At 41.8% G+C, this 22,065-nt stretch overlaps 1 protein-coding gene and 1 long non-coding RNA gene across 13 annotated transcripts in view; one reads left to right on the forward strand and one right to left on the reverse strand.

The window, feature by feature from the left end:
• LOC120401753 overlaps window positions 1–4,149 on the forward strand; it is a 28,555-nt gene extending 24,406 nt beyond the window's left edge. Inside the window, exons 2-4 of one of the 2 annotated variants that reach the window (XR_005596711.1) lie at window positions 460–534; window positions 1,085–1,170; window positions 3,233–4,149. This is a non-coding gene — a long non-coding RNA (uncharacterized LOC120401753). The remainder of the gene's footprint in view (window positions 1–459; window positions 535–1,084; window positions 1,171–3,232) is intronic. The other variant, XR_005596712.1, reaches the window with a different exon arrangement.
• PTP4A1 (protein tyrosine phosphatase 4A1) lies at window positions 1,216–21,500 on the reverse strand. 11 transcript variants are annotated; one of them, XR_005596702.1, is made up of 10 exons: window positions 20,695–20,929; window positions 19,220–19,334; window positions 12,505–12,573; window positions 11,544–12,093; window positions 8,933–9,025; window positions 6,700–6,830; window positions 6,507–6,611; window positions 5,860–5,993; window positions 4,393–4,467; window positions 2,564–2,630 (listed from the first exon to the last, which is right to left on the reverse strand). XR_005596702.1 is itself a non-coding variant. In XM_039531966.1 (7 exons), exons 3-7 carry the CDS (start codon window positions 11,646–11,648, stop codon window positions 2,513–2,515), a joined length of 522 nt encoding a protein of 173 aa, XP_039387900.1. In that variant the 5' UTR covers window positions 11,649–12,093; window positions 19,220–19,334; window positions 20,695–20,924; the 3' UTR covers window positions 1,216–2,512. The 11 variants fall into 11 exon arrangements, 1 of the variants encoding a protein (XP_039387900.1); XR_005596704.1 differs by lacking the exon at window positions 12,505–12,573 and having other exon boundaries at window positions 19,220–19,331; XR_005596705.1 differs by lacking the exon at window positions 12,505–12,573 and having other exon boundaries at window positions 11,544–12,090.
• Window positions 21,501–22,065: the final 565 nt, after the last annotated feature.

Consider the following 22,065-nt stretch of genomic DNA (forward strand, 5'->3'; position numbering starts at 1 on the left):
TCCCACCTGGCAGGCCGTGTGGCAAAGGCTGCTGATCCCTGTATTATTCAATGATTCCATAGATTTTAAAAATCATCAAATTTTAGTGTAAACCCGTTTATAAGCGGACCCCCGCTCTTTGATGCATCGCTTTTTTACCAAAAAAAATATTCGGCTTATGAACGAGTATATGTGGTATTCTTTAGAACTCAGTTAATTTTCAATTTTCTTAAAGTTATTCTGTGTTAACTACTCTGGTGATATAGGGACTAACCCCTTCCCCAATGAAATCTTTCAGAGCTCGCTGTAGCATGGCAAAAATAGGTAAGAAATTGCTGACACACCCATTTTATGTACATCTAAATGTTCTGATTTTCTTCCTTTATTAAAATGCAGAATACATACCAAGTTTGATCAGTGCTTTAATTGTGCAGCAGAAGTAATGCATGCAAAAATAAATTATGCACTTCTTTTTTAAAGCCAACAGGGAGAAGTGGGGACATACACCCAAGGCTACTGTCAGAGACTAACTCAGGTGCCCAAAATTTATTACTGGTAAGAGCTTCTAGCTTCTCATCAGGATGCTGTCTATATCACCACACTCATTTTGGAAACCTACATTTAAGCAGGTTCCAGTTCTGAAATATTTGTGGGGTACATTCTATTTGGAGCACAGTGTCAACCTTGTCAATGTAGAACTGTTTCATATTATTCCTTTACAATTCTTTGATACTTAGTTCCCTTGAGACTGGAAAAAGGTGTAGTGTTCCTTTACATTTGCAGTCATCTTTGCGACATGAGCTCTAATTTAACATTAAAGAAGCTACTTCAAACTTGATTGCTTCCTAAGGGCAAATATTTTAATTGACAAAGAGTCCTGTGGCACCTTATAGACTAACAGATGTATTGGAGCATAAGTTTTCATGGGTGAATACACTTCGTCAGATGCATGTCTCTTAGTCTATAAGGTGCCACAGGACTCTGTCGCTTTTTACAGATCCAGACTAACTTGGCTACCCCTCTGATATTTTAATTGCATGTCAGCAGCACCTATTTTGTATGAATGTGTAGTATACATTTATTAATATTTTTTATCTTCTTACAGAAGTGAACACTTGGGCCAAGATAAACAAATGGGTGCCTAAAGTTAAGCTCCTAAATCCATATTTAGGATTTCTGATTGAGTACACAGTTAAGTCTTAAAACCTCTATAAATATTTCAGCAGACTCACTAAGTGCATTTCAGTATTTATTTAGATGTTTAAGCTCTCGCACTAGACTTTACAAGCTGGTGAACACTGGCAAAATTATTTCTCCCACAGAACTATAACCACACATTCCCAAGACAGTATAAATATATGGTTGAACTAACATTAGTACACACCACCATTTTATCAATTACATAATAAAACAAATTATCAAGTATCCAAATATTAAGTTACGCAGCTCAAAAGGCAAAATACAAAGTATTACAGGTCTGCCCAGTTGATAGCAGAAACTCAAGGGGGAAAAAAACAAAAAAATAAATCACACTTTCAACAAAGCAATAGTTGGTAAACAACTTTCAAGAGGTACAGTAAAAGAAATTACAAGATCTTCAGAAATTTTATGATTAAGAATTGTTTTTGCTACAATAACTAAGCATTTCTACATTTTAAAAAAATATTTACTAAAGTAAAGGGCATATTCTATACTTCCTGCACAAGACAAAGGCAACATTTTACTAGAAATATTAAATAGCCCCTCCCATCCTTTTCAGGCCCTCTGTTAAGTTGCACATGAAGGGCCAAGATTAATTTAAATGTAAGGCTTTTTGTCAGGAGACATTAAAGACTGTGTGCTTCTGTACAATGTAAAGAATTATTTTCTACACGAGTAACCAGAGAATTGATGTATTTGTAAAATGCAGAGGTCTAGATAATGGAAGGAAAGGGTTACCGAAGGACATCAAAAAAGTCACTGTAAGTCTTAGTAAAAATCAAAGATTGTGTAAATCCTGATATTCTAGTTCGATTGTGGGAGACAAACATACAGTAAGAGCAGGCAGATTACCATATAGGCCCTATCCTCAATATTGAAATGATTGTAGGAAAAAGGACAAAGTAAGGTCCAGATAGTTGTAGTTCATGCATCACAAGAACCACACTGTAATTTACAGAAAAAATATAGATATTGTGCTGGGTTTTTTTTTGGCACCTAAACTCTCTACACTTCATATTGAGACAGATTTTATTCTTGGGAAATAGATTAATAAGACAACTACATGATCCAAAGATAATTCAGTTGATACAAATTATGACCAAGGAGACATTTCAAAGACAGCATACAGCAAAACATTTACTAGTTCTCCAAACAGGTGGATATTAACCTACACAGACAAGTTGCATTTCTGCCATACTTTTAACCTATAAAGACTCCTAAGGAAGCTTCATTTAGCCTATTTATTAGCCCTACATGTCTTTCTGCAAGTAGTTTGCCTAATTCTAGTTTCCATCCTCTAGCTCCAAAGCAGCAGCTCCAAGGCAGCCTGGCTTTACTGAATACAACAGTTGTTTCGGTGACCATTGGAGTCTTTAAAACGCAGGCGCATTTTGGGACGATATTTCTCCAAATACAGAAGTTGCTTGCTATTAAAGGCTCCACGTCGCTTCCTAAATGACAGAGATAGTTGTTAGAAGATCATCTTTAAAAACAAAAGAAGATATTTTATTTCAGAAAGTGACATTTCCTGAAATAGGCTGACCAGATAGCAAGTGTGAAAAATGAGGACAGAGGGTGGGGGGTAATAGGCACCCATATAAGAGAAACCCCCAAATATCATAGAATATCAGGGTTGGAAGGTACCTCAGGAGATCATCTAATCCAACCCCCTGCTCAAAGCAGGACAAATCCCCAGATAGATTTTTTTTTTTTAAAATAAAAAAAAAATCTAACACCCCCCAGTTCCCTAAATGGTCCCCTCAAGGATTGAACTCACAAACCTGGGATTAGCAGGCCAATGCTCAAACCACTGAGCTACCTGTCCCTATAAAATCAGGACATCTGGTCAACCTATCCTGAAATAAGAATCTTCATGGGAGGGGAGGAATCATTAAAAAACCCATTCTTTAAGATAGTTGAGAGCAAAACAATAGTTAATGGCATGGTAACCAAAGCAAGGGACATTTGTGTGTTTCTTTTTAAGATGTAGTACCAAGTTGCAGTCACTGTAGTTTTTTGATCTTATGTAACCATATTGTAATCTCCTTTTCAGATGGCATTCAGAATTTGGGGCTTCAGCAGATGTACTCTAAGGCAAGGCTTCTGCACACTGAGCATTCTCCTGCATCTCAGGAAACCCTCAGGAGAAAAGTTTCATGTAGTTGGAGGCACTGTCAAAGCTGTTCTTTTTTTACTAAAAGAACATTAACTACATGTGCTTAATACCTCATTGATAAATTCATTCAAAACACAAAGTTATTGGAAAAAATCTTCTACTTTGGAAAAAGTGTACTGCATTTGAACCAGAAGCTGGTGGTAGTGATAACAGCACATTCCGTTTATGCAACCCTACAAAAAAGTTGCCACAAATGTGGCCTTTTAAAGAATTTTGAACATATGGTTATTTGGAACCCAACTTTGTCAACCTTCATAGCATGGTTTGCTATGTAAGGCTGACCTATACAGCTTTTTGCTTGAGGTATACCAGTAGTATTCTGTTTTGTTTTAGGTGAGTATAAACCAGGAAGTTTGTGAAAATGGACACAAGACAGACTCAAATTAAAAACGTACTAACATTAAGCTGTCAGAGTGTTAAGCAAAACCAATTCAAAACTAGACTGAACTGTGGCAGCACCTCTCAAGTGTAGTTAAGATCAGAAAATTGGTAAGTGAAATCATGTATCCATATTTACCCTTGAACACGGTTATGAAAATGAGATTTACAATTCAAGAGGAATTGTTTCCAGCTATCAGTACTACAGATTCAACCAGAGTTCCGAGTGTATTATTTCTCTTGCATACCTGCCACTCTGCAGAGATGACTAAGGAAAAGTATGTATTAATGGTGTTCTGTTTGGAAGCTTATCTTTGCAATTATGAAAGCTAAAAAGTTTAAAAACTGAGCCCTGAAGCTAACATTAACATTTCATATGGCTTATGTAAATACATCAAGTAGGTGGGATCTGGCCTATGGGCCACAGGTTTAATGTCACTGATTTAAAACCTTTAATTGTTTTTTCAATATTACTTAGGAAATAAAATGTACTGTATATTTAAATCTCAAAGACAAGTGTAATAGCATCATATTCTCTTTATTGTCCAGATTCCTACACAACGCCCTTGTGTATATGGGTTATGTTTGATAGATCAGTCTCTCCTCACTATCTACTTTAGCCTTAAAAAGAATAAACAGACACTAGTTTAAATACTTACTGCCTTATAAACTGCACTGCATCTTCATACTTCATTCCACATTCAATCAGTGCAAGGGCAACTAACACTGGAGCTCTGGAAGAACAAGAGAAATCTTTAAAATGTACATGGCAAAAGTTAAATTTTAAACTTCAGCAAATCCTTTTCAAAGCATATAAAATGGCTCTTCTATATGGATTTAAGTCATTTAATGTCTTCTTGATTATGACACAGTATACCAATTGTTTTTGAAACTACTCTAAGAAATTAGGAGAAGCAATATGTTAATGAGATTGACCAAAAGTGACATTTCAGGAGATGGAGGACTATGGCATGAGTAAAGTGGCTACATTTTGTAGGTGTTCATTTTCAGACTCTGCAATTTTTGCAAGAAATCTCTTTGGAGACCATGATTTCCTCATGTGAGTCTTCACTGACTGACACTTTCAACCCATTTCCCAACTCAGTTTTGTTTAACAGTTGTAATGATCACAACTACTTAGAAACAAAACTTCAAATTTAGTTGGAGGTAATTCTTCTCAATGAAATCTATGCTCTAAAGCAAAATTTTAAAAGCAGCTGCACGGTGGAATACAGAGAATACCTGGGAAGTCTTAACTGGTGAAAGTCAAATTATTTATGCCCGAATATCTTTAAAACAAGAGACAATTTTCCCTGACTTGCCAAAGTGTTCTTCAGGTTGAGAAGTATGAGATAATTCAGTCCAAATTGAAATGTTTTCACAGTTAAACACTCAAAAATACAAATTTATAATGGAATATGTAATTATGGCCGAGAAGTCACTTTCGTATCCAAGAAGTTGAATCCTAAGTAGTGAAGTCAAACAACTAATATTTGGTATTCCTGTCAAGACTTGAAAGTCCACTTATTTGTCAAAGTTTTATGAGCAATTGCTGTTAACTTCTGCAGAATATGAGCTCAATTTAAAAAAAAAAATGAAAAAATGGAACTTACAAATGAAATAAGCCTTCAAAGAGAAATAGAATTCTCCACACTGCAGACAGCTCCAATGCTTGCTGATGCTGGATACTATCTTGGGCAGCAGAAAGAAAAACTGACTAGTCTTATCTGTTGTCACTTTTATTCAAAAGAGTAGGCAGTAACTGAAGCTGACAAGAATTAGGTCCATTTCACTCTGCTATTGTTTGGGAAAGCTAGAAGCAGCAAACAACATGGGAGCTAGTCACCTGGGAAGACTTAAAACCCAGAGGCCTACACAGGAAGAGGAGAACACCAGACACACCCCCTCGCAGCAGTCAGAAAACTTGAGTAGTAGACACACACAACCAGGAAGCTCTGGGGTGGGAAAGGAAAGAGAAAAAAGGTACCCCTTCCAGTAGGCCAGAGAAGAAAGTCTTGAAATTTAATCATTCATATGGTAGCCCATGACTAGTAAGAATAAGATGGAGTCCCCAAAAAGGATCTAGGGACTGAGCTCTGAGACGAAAAAAAAATCTCAACACTTACACTCTTTCCCAGCTACCGGTAGGCAGGTGCTTGATTCTCACCAAATGTTATCTCTGGACAGTGCCATCACCCTCCTTCTCACTATCCCACATCCATCTGTGGCTATAGTTATAAGTCCTCTAGCTACTAGGATTCTGGCAATATTTCCAAACAGGAGGAATGGAAAAAGATAACAAAACAAGGCATGACACTGGGAACAACTCAGATACCTTAAGATCATTAAAGAGCCAGAAAGGAAATGACAAGAGCAAGGGATGTAGCTAGTTGAACTAGTCCGATAATACTATGAATATATTCAATAATTTTCACTGGTATTTTCTGAATAAAGTATTCAGCAAGCTTTTTTGTACTGTTTGACCAGTTCTATATGCTGGTCAGTTACTATTCAGCAAACAGACTAATACATTTAAAAATGTTCTGCTATTTGACCAGCTCTAGTAGCAAGTTTATATATAAAGAAAAAAAAAGTTGATAAACAAGGTTAAAGTTAAAGCATACTGCTGTTTTATTCCGTTAAGTATCAAGAAACAGTTGAAAAGGCATGAGCGCACAGGTATTTTCACACCTTCTACTAGGTTTAGGGCTTGCCTACCATGGTGATATTTAGAATCTAGAATAGCTATTCTGCTTTAAAATTCACACCCTACCTTAATCCAGAATAAGGGCTTGTGTAAACATAAGAACTAATCTCCATCTTCCAGCCTATAAATTCCAGGTAAATTCTGAGGCTTGACTGCTGAGCACTTACATTTCTACAAAGAAACATTTATGCCAAAGAATTGAAAAAGCCTTAGCTATCTCTGTTCCAAAGGGTTCTGATTGTTTTAAAATTTCACTTACCTCCCAAGACCAGCAACACAGTGTACAGCAATACAACAACCAGGTTCTTCACGGAATTTAACTTTCAGGAGATTTAGCCAATCATCAACAATCTGGTTGGATGGTGGAGCACCATCATCGAAGGGCCAATCCTAGAATGAAAGGCAAATTTCTTCCACATAAAGAATCAGATTTTACTGTAGCTGGGAACATTAGCCACTATGAGAAAGTAAAGTGGTCTCCTCAATTGTCAATCCATCCCTCAATATAACCCCTTAGACTAAAGTTCCTGTCATGAGACTTAATGAAATATAGCTGAAAGGTATGATTTGTATTAGGAGGTAGTTCATTCAATTAAAGACTGACATCTCTCTGTCAAACACAAGTAGCTTTATTCTATGTTTACTTATATTGGTTACTAGAATACAATAAAAAAAGTTTCATGCATGTTAAATACATTATTTTTATTCTCTTGTGACGTACACCAGACCCCCCCCCCCCTTTTTGGGGGGAAATCTCATTTTAGTGGATAATACCACAGGGACAGTTCTTGACAAGTTGGCAATACAATACCAACAGTAAACTAGCTTCAGTGGATATGTATTTAAAGTTTTCTGAACTATCTGCTTTTAATAACGAAAGTGTATATTTACTTTTCAAAATTAAGGTATCTGACTAGCTACTCTGCTCTCCAACTTTGAGATCTGTACATAGTTTCAAGAGTGTACAAAATCAGATGCAAAGAGGGATAAAACAGTGCTGCTAGCTTAGCATAAGCAATAAAGAAAAATAGGCTTTTCAATATGCATACATATGTAATAAGATACACCCCATTTTGAAGTCTATAGTATTATTGTTTGCACAGCAATACTTCATATGGCCCATCACTGTACTGAGCCATTCTCTGCTGTGCCCCAAACTCACACTGAAGCAATTTAGAGCAATATGTGGGGTTGCTTTGAACTACACTAGCTGGTAACCCCCCACTCACCAGCTGAGAATAGGCAAAGCATTGTAGCACTCTGAACAGAGGGTAAGAGGGATGTGTGGCCAAATATTCAGTGTTTCCACTGCCTAGAAATCCAAGGACTGCTCCACACTAGGGGAATTCTCAACATGAAGATTAGGTTGTCTTCTGGCACCTTTGCACTCCTGGAGCAGACATCTGTACTAGCCTTTCCAGTCTCAAATTTTCATCATTGCTACAGTCAGTTCCGTTCCTGCAGTAGCAACAATGGTGCAGTGGTTTTTTAACTTTTTACACAGAGACATACCCCTGCCACCTTTGTAACTAATATCCAACCAGAACTCATCTCCCATTTAGCTGTATGGAAGGTCTTGACCATCTTGTCCCCAGCATCTGTTCATGTCACCACATTAAAACCCACGCAACAGTGGAAGGGCTAGTGTAGAAAAGTCTCCAAAGTTCGACACTATCACCTAACCATGCTCAGACAGGTTTTAACAGTTCTATATTTGGCACTGAGGCAGGTGCCAGTGCCTGGTCTACATTAGCACTCCCCACCACTGAACTGCTAGGGATTTGAACCAGTGTGAGCAATTGCGGGAAATTTTGGCTGTGTGTGGCTCCCCAAATTCTACCCTCTCCTGTTTTCGTAGCAGAACCACATAAGTTCCACTGTTAGGGGACCCTCTACTTCCACTTACCTTTGCCCCAAAGACATTAGACCAAATTTAGTCCCTAGATAAGTATGATATTCCTATTAAGTTTTTAAATGCAAAAAAAAAGGCTAAACAAGCCCTGAATTTCCTGTGTTTATAAGCCAACTTTTGGGAAGGGATAAAGCACTATACTGCAGTGCACACTGGTTATCTGTCCACCCTAAGCACATAATGTTGCTCACACCAACTTAGCTGAAATAGTGTTACCAAGTGGATAATTATTCCAGAGTTTCCCTAGCATAGCCTGCAGATTGTTAATTCCTTAGCATAGGCACAATTATACTGTTCTATGTTTATTAAGTGCCATCTCCACCTACCAAGTACAGCTACTCAGGAAGCATGCTTGCAGGATGATTTGGGCTTTTAAGTGATAAGTCTCACCTTTCAACTCTTAATTTAAGTGCCAGGTTCTCCTTCTCCCCCCTGCCAATAAAGTTAAAGTAAGGAAGCTCCAGGAGAAATCTTAAAATTAAAGAGTTTAGGTCATTCATGAACTTGCAGTAGACATTAAGAGCTTGTGAATGTTACATGTCTGATAAAGCCTTAAAGTGGGTCTTTTTAAGCCACTCACCAAAACCTGAATGCCTTCTTTTTCCACTGGTGCGGTGTCATACGTGGCTTCACATACTCTTACTACTGTGGTAACGCCGTACTTCTTAAGTTCCTAAGAAGGAAAAAATTACCTCATTTTACAATCACCTGACGTGACTCTCTCAGTAAGGCAAAGCAAAAGTATTTTTTGTACTTTAACAGTATTAACATCTTTCGGAAGTTTCAATAAGATTCCCCTCTATCCACCCCCCAATTGTCTTCCATTTGGTAAACAACGTTTAAAGTGTAGCTCTTGTTATTTTGTTTACTTCATTGTAAATCAGCATCAGATGCTGATCCTTAAAAAAAAAATCTCAAAATATTAAGTTTGTGAGTTCCTTAAATTGGTTCTACCTTTGGTAGCACAGAGTTCTAAACAATGCATTGTGTATTACAGTAATAACAAGAGGCTCCAAACACGATCAGGATCCCATTATGCTACACACTGGACAGATTAAGAGATAGCCCCTCCTGTGAAGAGTTTACAGTCTAAACCAAATTAGTTTAAATTTTAAGCAACATATACTTAAAATCTCAACTGGCATTTCCGTAGTTAGTTTTAAGACATTACGGGAAAAACTGATATGCTTCTTCCTTTGATGCTTTGGGCAAATAACTTAATTTTTGTGACTCAGTGTCCAATCTGTAAAGCAAGCATATTTTAAGCACAAGAGAATGAGCATTGACATTAGTGTTACTCCCAGCTGGCCACTGCAGGAGTGCTGCTTGCCTACTGCCAGAAGCATTCAGTGTAAAGTTAGTTTTTACTGATTATCAAGTCAGTAATAATCTACAGTGAATGCTTCCAAACTATCAGAAGGTAAAGAGTTAAATTACTCTAGTCATATTTATTCTTTATGGTATGTTAGGAGCTATGCAAAAAACAGATGCAAAAATAAATCTATATGTTGCCACTGAATGAGAACTGCTGTTATTATTTTTAAAGTAGTTTTAGGGTTCCCCACCCTAATGTTTTAATCAAATGCAAGTACCTGCATCTCTGGGTTTTTATTATTCAGGAAGCTGTAGTTGGCCTTTCAGCCTTCAGCATTTTAGTTGTCTTTAGTTAAAGCAGGTTTCTGTTTGTAACTGGTCGTTATGGAAGCTTTATCTTGTATTGCTTTATGATAGCTTTTTCTTTGTTAAGTTTCACTGCAATAAATTTTCAGCTGACTCTGTTCTATAAATCACTCCCTGGGTGGCAAAGACTACAACTGCAGATAGGAAAATAGTCTTCATCTAACTAGGTCCAACATCCCTGGTCACTATGTTCAGTACAAAGGAAACTAATGTGAAGAAAACACTAGATATGGTTTTCTATGGAATGCTTAAGTGATAGCTAAACATTAAGTGATTTGGAATAACTGAGGTGCACACATTGTCAGCCTATGTAACTCCATATTATGTTACCTCTTCTTCCATCCCACTATTGTTTCTTACATTCATCTGTCTTTAAACTGCAAGCTCTTTGGTGGAAGGAACTTGTCTATTCCTTTATTTGTATAGTGCCTAATATGACTGGAATTTTTGAACACTGCTATACTACAAAAGTAATGGACTCATGAATAATCCTGAACCAGAATTCCATGATGAAAACTAAGATAATGAGCAAATTAGTAAAAGAGCCTTAGCTTCATAGTAGATATGAACGAAGCACTGATGTTGCTTGCCAGTTAAGATTATTTCTCTTATATACTCAGGATCTTATTCGGTCATTAAAGCACAGGAATGAGAATCTGATCTTGTTTACATATGTCTGCCAAAAGTTGCTTGCATGATCAGCAAGACAAACTGTGTCCTCTTTCCCACAAATGTAAAGCTAAGACAAACACCTACCACACTTTGAATTGAATTGAAACCATGTGACTTTGACCCTTTGGAAGGAAGGCACCATTAATTGTATAGAAAGTGCATATACAGTACAGCGTGCAACCACATTGCCCTGGCTGGGCTATTACTTATGCAGGGCCAGACTTCCATGGGAAAACCCAAATACTTCAGAAGCTGTGCTAGTAACTTGGTATGTGGCACTTCTCCCTCAATGTCATCATTGAATCAGTGGCAGTGGAGAACTGTGCTGCTTAAAATGAGACAAAGCTAGTGCCCTTACTGACCATTCATTAACAACTTTTTCAAACAAGGAGGAGATAACTTAGACATAGTCATGGTTCTGCATTTCTTCAGTTAGATCACATATTCTCTGCTTCCTGCCTCTTCTGCAACTGTTTGTTGATGACAGCATCACTATGTTTCACTTAAAAAAATGGATGAGGAATGATCTCCATATTTATAATTTGGAACTCTGTAAAGCATGCCTCATTGGTTTAAAAGTTTCTATATCAGTGGTTTTCAACCTTTTTTCATTTGAGGATGCCCAAAAATTTTGAATAGAGATGCAGACCACTCTGGAAATCTTAGACAGTCTGCAGACCTCCCAAGATTGAAAACTGTTCTATATTAATTAAGTCTTAAAGCAATATGAAGAGTAATTAAGAGTTGAGTTTGACAGGTTAAAACAGATTACTATTAAATATGAACTAGTCTAAGCATTACATGTATTGTAAATAAGCATTCCATCCAACAGACCTTACCTCTATAAATTTGTTTAAGGTTGCATTGGTTGGATTGTGTGTGATAAGAAATCTCATGTTCTTGTAGGTGATTTCCACAGGAGCTGGGCGGTTCATTCGTGCCATATTAATTTAGTTAAAAAACATGCAATAAGAGTGTGAAAGGGTTAAAAAAATTCTAATACAGAAATGATGTAGTGAAACTGAAGTCTAGTTCAATATACTCCACTTGAAAATTTTCAGTGCTGGCAATTATGAAATTGGGAGCAATGGGAAATGAAATGAACCTCCTAACAAGAAGCAGCAATTCTTCAATCCAGTAATACTGAGGCAAAAAGGCAGTGCGCTGAGGTTTACCCCATCCAGGTCTGAACTCCTTTGTCAAATGCTCTGCCAATTTCAATTCAACACTTCTTATCCTGGTTAATCGCTCTTAGGGGGGCTTCTTGGTGGAGTAGTAATGAATTTCTACAGTTCACTTGTCTGCATAGAGGTCGTGCTGTGCCTGGCAGTAGTCTCCACTGCCCTTCAGAAACTCCATAAATGTGTGACCAAGAACACCACAGAACTGCTGTAAAGAGGGGAAGGAAACAAAAACAAGAAGTTACTTCTGTCACTGTCTTAAAGTTCAAGTTACTTGAAGACACTTTAATATCTATACAAAAAAGTAGTCTCACTTGGAATATCTTACAATCTTGTACAACTAAAGCTGTCCTCAAAGAAATTACTTTTTTTTTTAAACCCTAGGTATCTCAGTAATACAAATGAGTAATATTTGGACTTCAGAATTATATTTGCAAAGATCAGGGTATAGAATCATATAACTGGAAGGAAAGATCATTTACTCCAGTCCTCTGAACTCATGGCAGGACAAAAACGGCATTTCTAATTTAGATAATCCACCAACATTTTAAAAGTGCCATAAATGAGAGAGTTCTAACCAAACTTTTATTCAACAGTTGTATTTTTAGAAAAAGGCTACCTTTAAGAGCACCCAGAACAATCTGAAGATATTCTTGTCTTGATTTAAAAGCATATCAGAAAGCAGACACTGAAATTATATTCATTGGAGATTAGTGAATCTTTAAAGTCATATTAACTTTCTCTCATGCACAATACTTCCAATATCTGCTGTATATACTTTCCGGTTTACACAGAATGTCCAAACCCCTAAATGGAATTTACATCCTTTAAAGGGAAAGGCAAAAACAGAAGACTTGTTACTATAACATATGTGCTTTGAGTGTAAGCATCACTAATTCCGATTCAGTAGAGCCGTTGTGAAACAGTGCCTATTACATAAATTCAAAACTTTCACATATGCTTCCATATGTAAGTATGTAAGAAAACATATGACCAATTAATGTTTCCAGAAATATAGTATTTTAAAAGATAGGAAGATTAAAGTTGTCTAATGAAGAGTAATGTTGCAAGACGAACATATGCATTTCAACATTACAGATGGAAGTCAGCCAGACTGGGAGTCCACTGAAGAGAGTTCTAAAACTGAAGCGAGGACTTTGCGTTAGAATGGATGTACACTGTCAGTTTTATGGGTACCTGCTGGATTTATGCCTGTGTTAGCTAGTTTTATTAGTCTAACCACCATCACTTTCTTCACTGCCAAATCATTAAACAAAACCCATTGGTTTTACTAGTTATAACAATGCACAACAGGTCTACTAAAGTAGCATTATTCTTGGCCACTACACTTGCTTTATGCTTCAAAGTGAAGATACCTTATGGTATATATTGCATTGTTGGGCAGCAAAAAGGGATGTAAGGATACCCTGAATGCTGCTTTGAAGCAAATAAGCATTCATATGCAAGCAGGGACACTTGAAAGATGCAGTAATGTCATTTTAAAAACTTCAGTTACACTACTACCTCGATATAACGCCACCTGATATAACACAAATTTGGATAACACGCGATAAAGCAGTGCTCTGGGGGGGCGGGGCTGCACACTCCGGTGGATCAAAGCAAGTTCAATATAACACGGTTTCACCTATAACGTGGTAAGATTTTTTGGCTCCCAAGAACAGCGTTGTATCGAGGTAGAGATGTATTTCATACTTAGTTTACTGTGGAGCCTCATTGCAAGGATCCGCTTAGTGCCTGAACTACAACATTAACAATGCATGTAATGCTTTGCAGTTCTCTGTTTTATCCGTATATAAAAGAGAAAAGGGGAAGGGAAGAACTGAGAGGGAGGTAAGAAAGTTGTTTAAGCTCAAAAAATAATGGTGTGCAGAGCCAGCCACCTACTACCAGATAACTATATTATCTAGGAGGTGGATACAAAGGTGCAGTTTCCACCAGAGACAATGCCTCAGGAAGAAATCTAGCCATCTCCAAATTACTGGGCATAGGGAGGATACAGGGATTTCAATCAAAGTCAAACCCTGGATCCTTCAAGCTATACAGCAGCCAGACTATTAAGTATAAACAACGTGAATAAAGTTCCACCCTATTCACTGGAGCATAGGGGCTTTGTTTCTTCACCCTATCCAAAGTCTCCTTGACAATGTGATGGTCTTTGTGTTCTTCATTGTCAGAAACATGGCATCTTAAACAAAACAAAAACACCCACCCATCCTCACAGAGAGCAAGGTAACTATCACTCATGGCCTTCCCAAACATAAGAAGCATGAAAACTGACATGATTAGAGAGTTTTACTGTTGTAAACTGGATACTGATTACCAAAAGTGACACAGACTAGTGTCTCAAAATAGAATTTCTGGCTAGCAAAACTTACAGCTATAGAGGTACTAAAGCCATCTGCAGATTCAACAGGACTACAAAGCATTAGTTAACCTTCTGAGATATAGCTGAATATAATCTCCTAAACCACAATAGCTATGAATTTAGGATTTAATGAAAGCTTGTGTATTGCAGAAATTGATGGTGTAAGTCATATTGGCTACTGTCAATAGATTTGAAAACTTGACAGAATAGACATACTCTATGGTTTAAACTGAGCCTTGTCTTCAGTGATTACACACACCAATGCCATGCATGAGTTTTCATATAAACACGGAGTGATATCAGGCATTTGACCTTTGTATTTTATTATGTCTGAAGTCAGACCAGAGGCTTAATTGACACCTCTGGAGAACTGTTAAAGAGCTATAATGATTAATGTGACTTTGTCCCTTCTGATCCCGCATAACGCTCTGGGAATTAGAGGAATCAGAGGGAAAGCACATGACCATGATATAAGGAAGGCATCTTACAACAAATCCAGTCTCATGCTTCCCCTGGAACAAAAGATTAAGCGTTTAGTATTACCCTTGGTGGCCAACAGGCCTATAACAGGATGCCCCCGCAATGGTGGAATGTCAGCTCTATGATGGACTTCTTTGGTGACCATTCATGATTGACTGCCTGCTTAAAGAAGTCTGAGACTGTTGCTGACCCAAGGGAGGTAGAGAACTATGGGGATTATCCCACATTGCTGACACCATGTCCATAGCTTGATGGTTTCTTGACACGGGGTTGATGAACGAGTGCCTCTCTACTTGTTCATGTAATACACTGTAAATATGTTTTCTAAGCTCTGGCCTTCTAAATTTTGTAGCATGCATTGGAATGTTTGTAGTTCCAGGGCGTATATGTTGAGAGCCAAAAGTCCTTTTGAGAGAAGGGCTAGATTCAGAAGAGGGAATTATGCATTGTAATACTAAACTTTTAGGTGCCCTACCGCTTAATGGAACTCACAACCCTAAAATAGGCCCCCAGATCCCCAACAGAATACCTGGGGAAAATTAGGCACCTTAAAAAAAGATTCACAGGAGCTTGCATATTGAAAAAGGAGCCATCAAAACTAGCCAGCAGGAAATGCAAAGAAGAGGGGTGTGACACAATCTCCACCTCCTTACCACTCAGGATTCACAGCCATGAATCTTCTCCTGGAGCTAGGTGCCTGAATCAAGTCAGCACTTATACTTGCCCTCTATCCCAGTGGTCTGTGCACTCACCCAGGATATAGGTGTTCAGGCATGAGTTAAGTGGCAGTGCACCTGCCCACCATCAGAAATTTAGACACCTAGGGAACTTTAGCAGTGGAAATGTATGAACCTACAGGGTTAGACAGCATCTGAACAATGATTTTATGAATACCAGTAGAACCTAAATGTTGGATTTGCATGCAAGTACCCCCCACACCGAGGTACCTTTAAACTAGAAAAGTCATGTCTAATCAGTGTCATCCTGAAGGAAGGGTAGACAAGGGTACCCCTTAGTGAATGTTTTCTGGAACTGTAACAATGAACAGGAATCTAATTTAGTTCTAATTTGCTAGCAAGACAAATCACTACCAGGCGAACACGGCTAGTTATGGGTGCATGACGACATAGACAGTAAGAGGGAAATGAAGAATGGTTATGGCCACCATGCCCTTAGGAAGGGAGGCATGGGAGACTAGGTCTGCACCCTGATCATTGCTGTTCAAAAGATTTCAATCTTCATGTAACCGAAGAGTGTTATCCATACTGATGTACATGAAGAAGAGATACTATCCATGCTTTTCAGTCATAAAATTGACCTATTCCTTGGAAGAAAACTTGTCCATATATCACTTCAAGCAGAAGGTTCCCAGTGCCTGGAATACAACATACTATATGCTGGAAATGCTTCAAGGAGGAATGATGTTCTTGTGGTTAAAGCGTAGGACTGAGCTGGGAGACAGCCAGACTTCCTGTATGACTGACCAAGACAAGTCATGTGACCTCACAAGTAATCTGTTTCATTATCTGTACAGTGTCTTCCTACTTCACAGGTAAAGGATGCTTAATTTATTAACATGCAAAAAAAACCCCACATACATGCCAACAGTCATTCATTCCCTAATGCTTACAAGACGTGTGTCTACAGAGAAGTTAGTCCAAATTAACTGAAGATGTGAATTTAAAGTGTCTTAAATAAACCCCATTTAATTCTTGCGAGGATGCTCTCATTCAGGCTATGTTAATTCTGAATAAGTGTCCACACTGATGTTAAATATGATTTAACTAATCCACTTCAAATTCACACCTTCAGTTAATTTAGACTAACTTTCCTGAATGCCCCCATGTAGTCAAGCCCTAATTCTAAGTTACTCCTTTCCTCTTAGTTGTCCAGTGCTTCCTGTCCACTTCTCCAATTGTAAAATTATTCAGTGCAAGGACTGTTTGTCTTGTACAGTATCATCTAAGCATATTATTGATAGTTAAACAGCAAGCCACTAGAATCCTGTTGGCTTAATTAAGCATTTTCCATCCTTTTTAAATGAAAACGTTACACAGACATGGTGATATATATATTTGCAGATTCATGAACCATAAATCTTTGTAATAGCAAGATTCTGTTCAATCAGCGGGTCAGGGCTAACGCGTCCGGGTCAGAGGCGGCAGTCCGGTGGCGCCTTATATTCGACAATACCAGCGTAATGCCAATACCTGGACGGCAACGCCGGAGCGGCGGCTCCCGGAGGGGAGGAGCCCGAATAGTATTCCCAGTTTCTGTACTCCACTCGACTCACCACACTCCAGACTCCTCGTCGTCCGTAAGGTATATGATCGAGCGAGCGACGGCGGTGCGGATCGCCAAGAGAGGAGCGAGACGTATGGACCTCTTAGGTGAAGATCTCTCGCTCGGGCGCTAGTCCGCAGCCAATAGATAGCCAATCCCGATACACCCTATACACCACCTGCTCTCCCTCTCTGCTCCCTTGCAGATCTTGTCTTGTCTCGCTCGCGTCAGTTCACCGCCCTCCTCGAGAGGGGCACAAAGGTGCGCGCGCTCCCCATCCAGGCAGCTTCCCATCCGGATCCTTCTTTTTTTTTTTCCCTCCTCCTTCTCAATTTCCCAGTTGTGGGTCAGTTGGCTGGGTCCTGGGGTCCTGTCAGTCCAGTCAGGGCACGCAGCCGCCTTTGCCCCCTCCCTCGCCCCACCTTCCCTCCCCCTCCCTCGGACCCTGCTCACCCTGCTCCTCTTCAACAAGAGTCTCAGACTCTGACCTGACTCTCTTGGGTGGAGGGTGCCCCCCAGGCAAGGCCTTTTCGCGGGCAAGGGTTTCTATATTCCCTCATCCCCCCAGCCAGCGAGCCTCCCTCCGCCCCATCCCCTCTCAGGCTTACCTGTACCTGATAAACTCAAATTTCGCATGTATCCTGGGGACTATTATTCCCTCCTGATCCGGGAGACTGGTTTTCTCGGCCTGGCGAGGCACATTAGTGAGCCCCCTGCTGCCCCTGCTGCTCGAGCTGTCCGTCCATTCCCATTCCTCCTCCGTTCCCGGACCTTATCTCACAAGACCCGGCCCGGCCACCCACCGACCCGCCGCTCCGCTCCTGCCTCTTACAGCCCCTGACTTGACTGGTTGACTGCGCAATCCTGCTGTGCAGCGCAGCAGCTGCCTGACGGAGAGCAGAGAACCACCAACGCGTCCCCCTACCTATCAAAAAAAAAAACGCCGCTTCGTTTGCAGATGGAACCCGCCTAACTCCCCCTTTTCTCCCCTTTTATCCTATCCTGACTTTGGTTGGTCTCCCAAGGAGCCGGCCTCGCGTCTCCCTTAAGGGTTCACCTGGCAGCTTTATCTCTGGGACTTAAACCTGTGTTTGCCAAGCTCATGGGTCCACGTTTGAGCCTCTGGCATCTTGCTCCTTGCTCCATCTCTCAGGCCTGCCTTCCTCCCCCCCTTCCGGCCCCAGCCCAGGAGATATGCAGGCCTGCAGCCTCACACTCCCCACCACCACCACCTTCGCGGCACACGCAGCGTTGAATGCAGTGGAGCCAGCCGATGCAGCCGATACACTGTACTGCCTCCCTCACGCCCGCCTCCACCGACCTAGGTAAGGCAGGAATCACCTAACTGGAATGCATTGGATTGAGCAGCAAAAGAAAAAAGAGTAAAGTAAACCTGTAGTAGTAACTCTTGTGGTGTTGTTCCTCCAATCCATCTCCTCCTTCCCCACCCCCCACTGTCGGAGTAGCCGGCAGAAGGAAAAGGAGGGCTGGGCGGGCGGGGCGGGATATATATATATTCCAGCCCGCCGGCGCCACTCCACGCGCAGGGCCCGGGGGAGTAAAAGTTAAAAAAAAGCGTTACTGCACGCGCGCACCACCTAACTGGAATGGATTGGAGCAACACATCTCGAAGAACACCAGTTACTACAGGTGAGTAACCGTCTTTTTCTCAAGATTTAAAAAAAATTGAATTTTTGCCTATCAAATACTGTATTATCTCACTTCTGTTAAATTAATAGTTAAAATGCATATTTGAATACACACACACACACCAGAGGAGAATTATAAGCATAGCTCCTTAGCAACATGGGCTGCATATGTAATGTGTAATTAACTAAATCTTAACTAAAATTTGTATTGCTGATATAACAGGATAACTTGCTTCACTAATTTAGAATTAAGTAATTATCAAAAAAAAACCCAAACATTTCCATATATTTAAAACAGTGCACTATTTAGTGAAGAGCCTGTAGCTGGGGCTCATTTTGAAGAGAGGAATTAATTTTGTTTAGTTGTGGTCTGTGGGTCAGAATATAAACTCAGTACTCCCTACATACCTCAATCCACAGCAGATCTCCTTTTGACATTAGAGTGAGATAGCACAGAGACCAAAGAGAACAGAGCTTTTGTTTTACAACTAAACTTATCTATTTAGTATTTTATTGACACATTCAGTATCACTCACTGAGAAAATATGCTCTCCTCTGGTCTGCTGCTATTTTTCTGCTCTTGGTTTCCTCCATCTTTTACGTCCTTCTCTCTAATTTCCTTCCTTCCCAACCCTTTTCCCATTCCATCTGCTAAAGGGATCAGCAATGGAATAATTAATGTTGCACCCTTAAGTGTCATCATTGGGCTTCCGAGTTGACAGCCCAATGAGATTAGTAGATGAAACAGGTGGAATTATGACTGCTGAGTCATTGTTTCTGTCAGTGTGCAGATTCAAGCAGACATAACACTGGAAGGCTCCCTCTGGAGCCATGAGAGCTAAAAACACTTGGAAAAAAAATTAGAATCCAAATATGTCACACAAGTCAGATATGTGATTACTTCTATTGTTTGCAAAAAATACAGCTGGTTCGCTATCAACTGACACCTGCATAAAGTATCACTGCTTTGACTTTCAAAGATTACCATCTGCTAGTTGCTTTGTTTAGCTTTTGCCTTCCTCCAAGCACTCCCTCTCTCCCCCTTCACATGCTTTCCTTCTTTATTAGTGATACTTAGTCTCTCATCAGAAGTCTTAATTAATTAATACCTTGTGAAGTAGCAAATATTAAAATATTGTCCATTATACTGATAAGGAAATGGAAGCAGAAAAATTAACTGACTCAGTCACAGTAAAGACAGACAAAGCTCCTGACATTAATCTTTTCATTTACTCACAAGACAATCCACCTTGATATCTCTTGATACTAGATACAACTACAACAGTCTCAGTCAAGTTACCAGGTACATTCACAGTAGATGTCTAACTAACATGCTCTGTAATTTTCACTCCATGCATCTGAAGAAGTGGGTGTTTTACCCACGAAAGCTTATGCCCAAATAAATGTTAGCCTTTAAGGTGCCACGGGACCCCTCTTTGTTTTAACTAACATTGAGCAAGTCGGGTATTTTTGAGTCTGCAAAGAAGCTACTGGAAGTTGACAATGCACTTATGAAAATACCTATATTAATACGTGTTTAAAACAAGGCTATCTCGACTGACGTCCCCTCTCAATGCAAAAGAAAACAAATAACAAAGGGTTCCACAAATCTAGTCGGAAGCAGACTAGCTAGACACTTCAACAGAGAGACAGGCCTCATATTTCTTGGACAAAGGAGTGCAGCACGCGGTGTCTGGGGCTCTGCTTTCCCAGTCTGACGCAGGTATGTCTCTAACAAAGGCAGTCACTCGTCGGGTCTGAGCGGGGCTATCCACGGGCCTGGCAATAAGTTGCACACAGCCACGAGTGACCCGTGTCACGGCTCAATCGTGACTTTCTAGCGGGGCTCCCCCGCCCGCGTGTAGTGAGTCACTTTCCAGCCCTCGGCACCGTGCGACACCGCCCGGCCGGCAGACGCCCACGCCTCGTCCTCGGACAAGCCTCGGCTTGTCTCGGCGCTTTCCCAGCCCGGATCAGTGTGAAACCCCGGCCAGTCACCCCGCCCTGGTACCTTCCACCCCGGGACGGGCACCGGGGGGCTCCCGCCCCCGGCGAATGAAGCGCGCCAGCCGGGCCGCACGAGGCGTCCGGGGACCAGCTGGGTCGATCCCGGGCTTGAATCACGCTTCAGTCAGGCTCCTGACACGAAGCCATTTTGCCACCCGGCCCCTGAGGGGACCGGTCGCCTCCCGGGGCTGCGGGGCGTTGGTTGGGCTCGGCCGTTGGGGACACGGAGGGAAAGCAGCGGCTGGACACGCACCGAGGGGAGGCGGGTGGGGCCGGCTGCAGCCGCGCTCACAAAGCGGCTTTGTGTCGAGCCGCCTCCTTGCCCGGGAAGGGAGCCGGGGGTGCATGAGGGAGCCCAGAACTCCGCCATCCCCCTCCTCTGCGGCCGGCCCGGCCCCGTCCGCTGCTCCCCGCCGGGGAGGAGCCGCCGCCCGGCGCGGAAAAGACTCCAGGAGCCGCCGGAGCCGGCAGAACAAAGAGCCAACATGGAGGAGCCGGGAGGGGGCGAAGCGCGGGCGGCCCCGCAGGCGAGAGCCGGGCACACGGGCGGGGGGGGGGCGGTACTCACAGGAATATGGTTACTCATTGAAGACTGTAGCCTGATCATACAGCCGGGGTGCGGGCGCCACCGCCGGGGGCAGGAAGAGCAGAACCAGGAGGAGCTGGAGGCCGGGGAGCTGGCGGAGGGGGTGCGGCGGCGGCGGAGCGGCGCTGGACCATACAGCTGCGACGGCGGCAGCAAGCGGGCAGCTCTGCAGAGCGCGGTGCCAACGCGGACGAAGCTGCACGGGAGGGGAGGGGACCCGCCAGCGCCGCCTTCCTCCCGCACAGGCGTTTCGTGACACACACAGCGCTCCGTAACGGGCGTCGCGCGCCACCAATCAGAGCTGTCGTTTGGACACCAGGGGCGGGGCCTAACGTGGAGAGGCGGGGGCGGGAGGGTGTCGAGTGACGGAGGCAGCCGGTGAGAACCGGTTAGTGAATGAACCGGCGGCGGCCGGGTTGGGAGCCGGGGTTGGGGGCGGGGAGCCCAGGAATTGCCTCACAGCAGGGTCAGAGGAGAAGCGGTCGCTGCAGTGCCTCGTGTCTCCCTCTGAGTGGCCGGCCCCAGCTGTTCCAGGGGGCAGCGCTGTGACGCCTCCACTGGCCGGACCCGCCCCTAGCGGGGGGTTGCGCTTCACCCGCACTCATCGGTGATGGGCTTTTAGCGCCCGTCTGACAATACCCCAGCCCTGCCCCAGCCTGTCTCCTGTACCTGAGGCGCAGGGTGAATTGGAGCTGACTGGGAGCGGAGGCAGCTCGGGCAGGGGTCAGTAGAAGGGCTGGGAGGGAAACACGGGGCAGGGAGGTGGCTGGGTGGCAGAAAGGTCATTTT

This window comes from Mauremys reevesii, linkage group 3 (assembly GCF_016161935.1).
Source record: "Mauremys reevesii isolate NIE-2019 linkage group 3, ASM1616193v1, whole genome shotgun sequence".
In the NCBI taxonomy this organism is placed as follows: domain Eukaryota; kingdom Metazoa; phylum Chordata; order Testudines; family Geoemydidae; genus Mauremys; species Mauremys reevesii.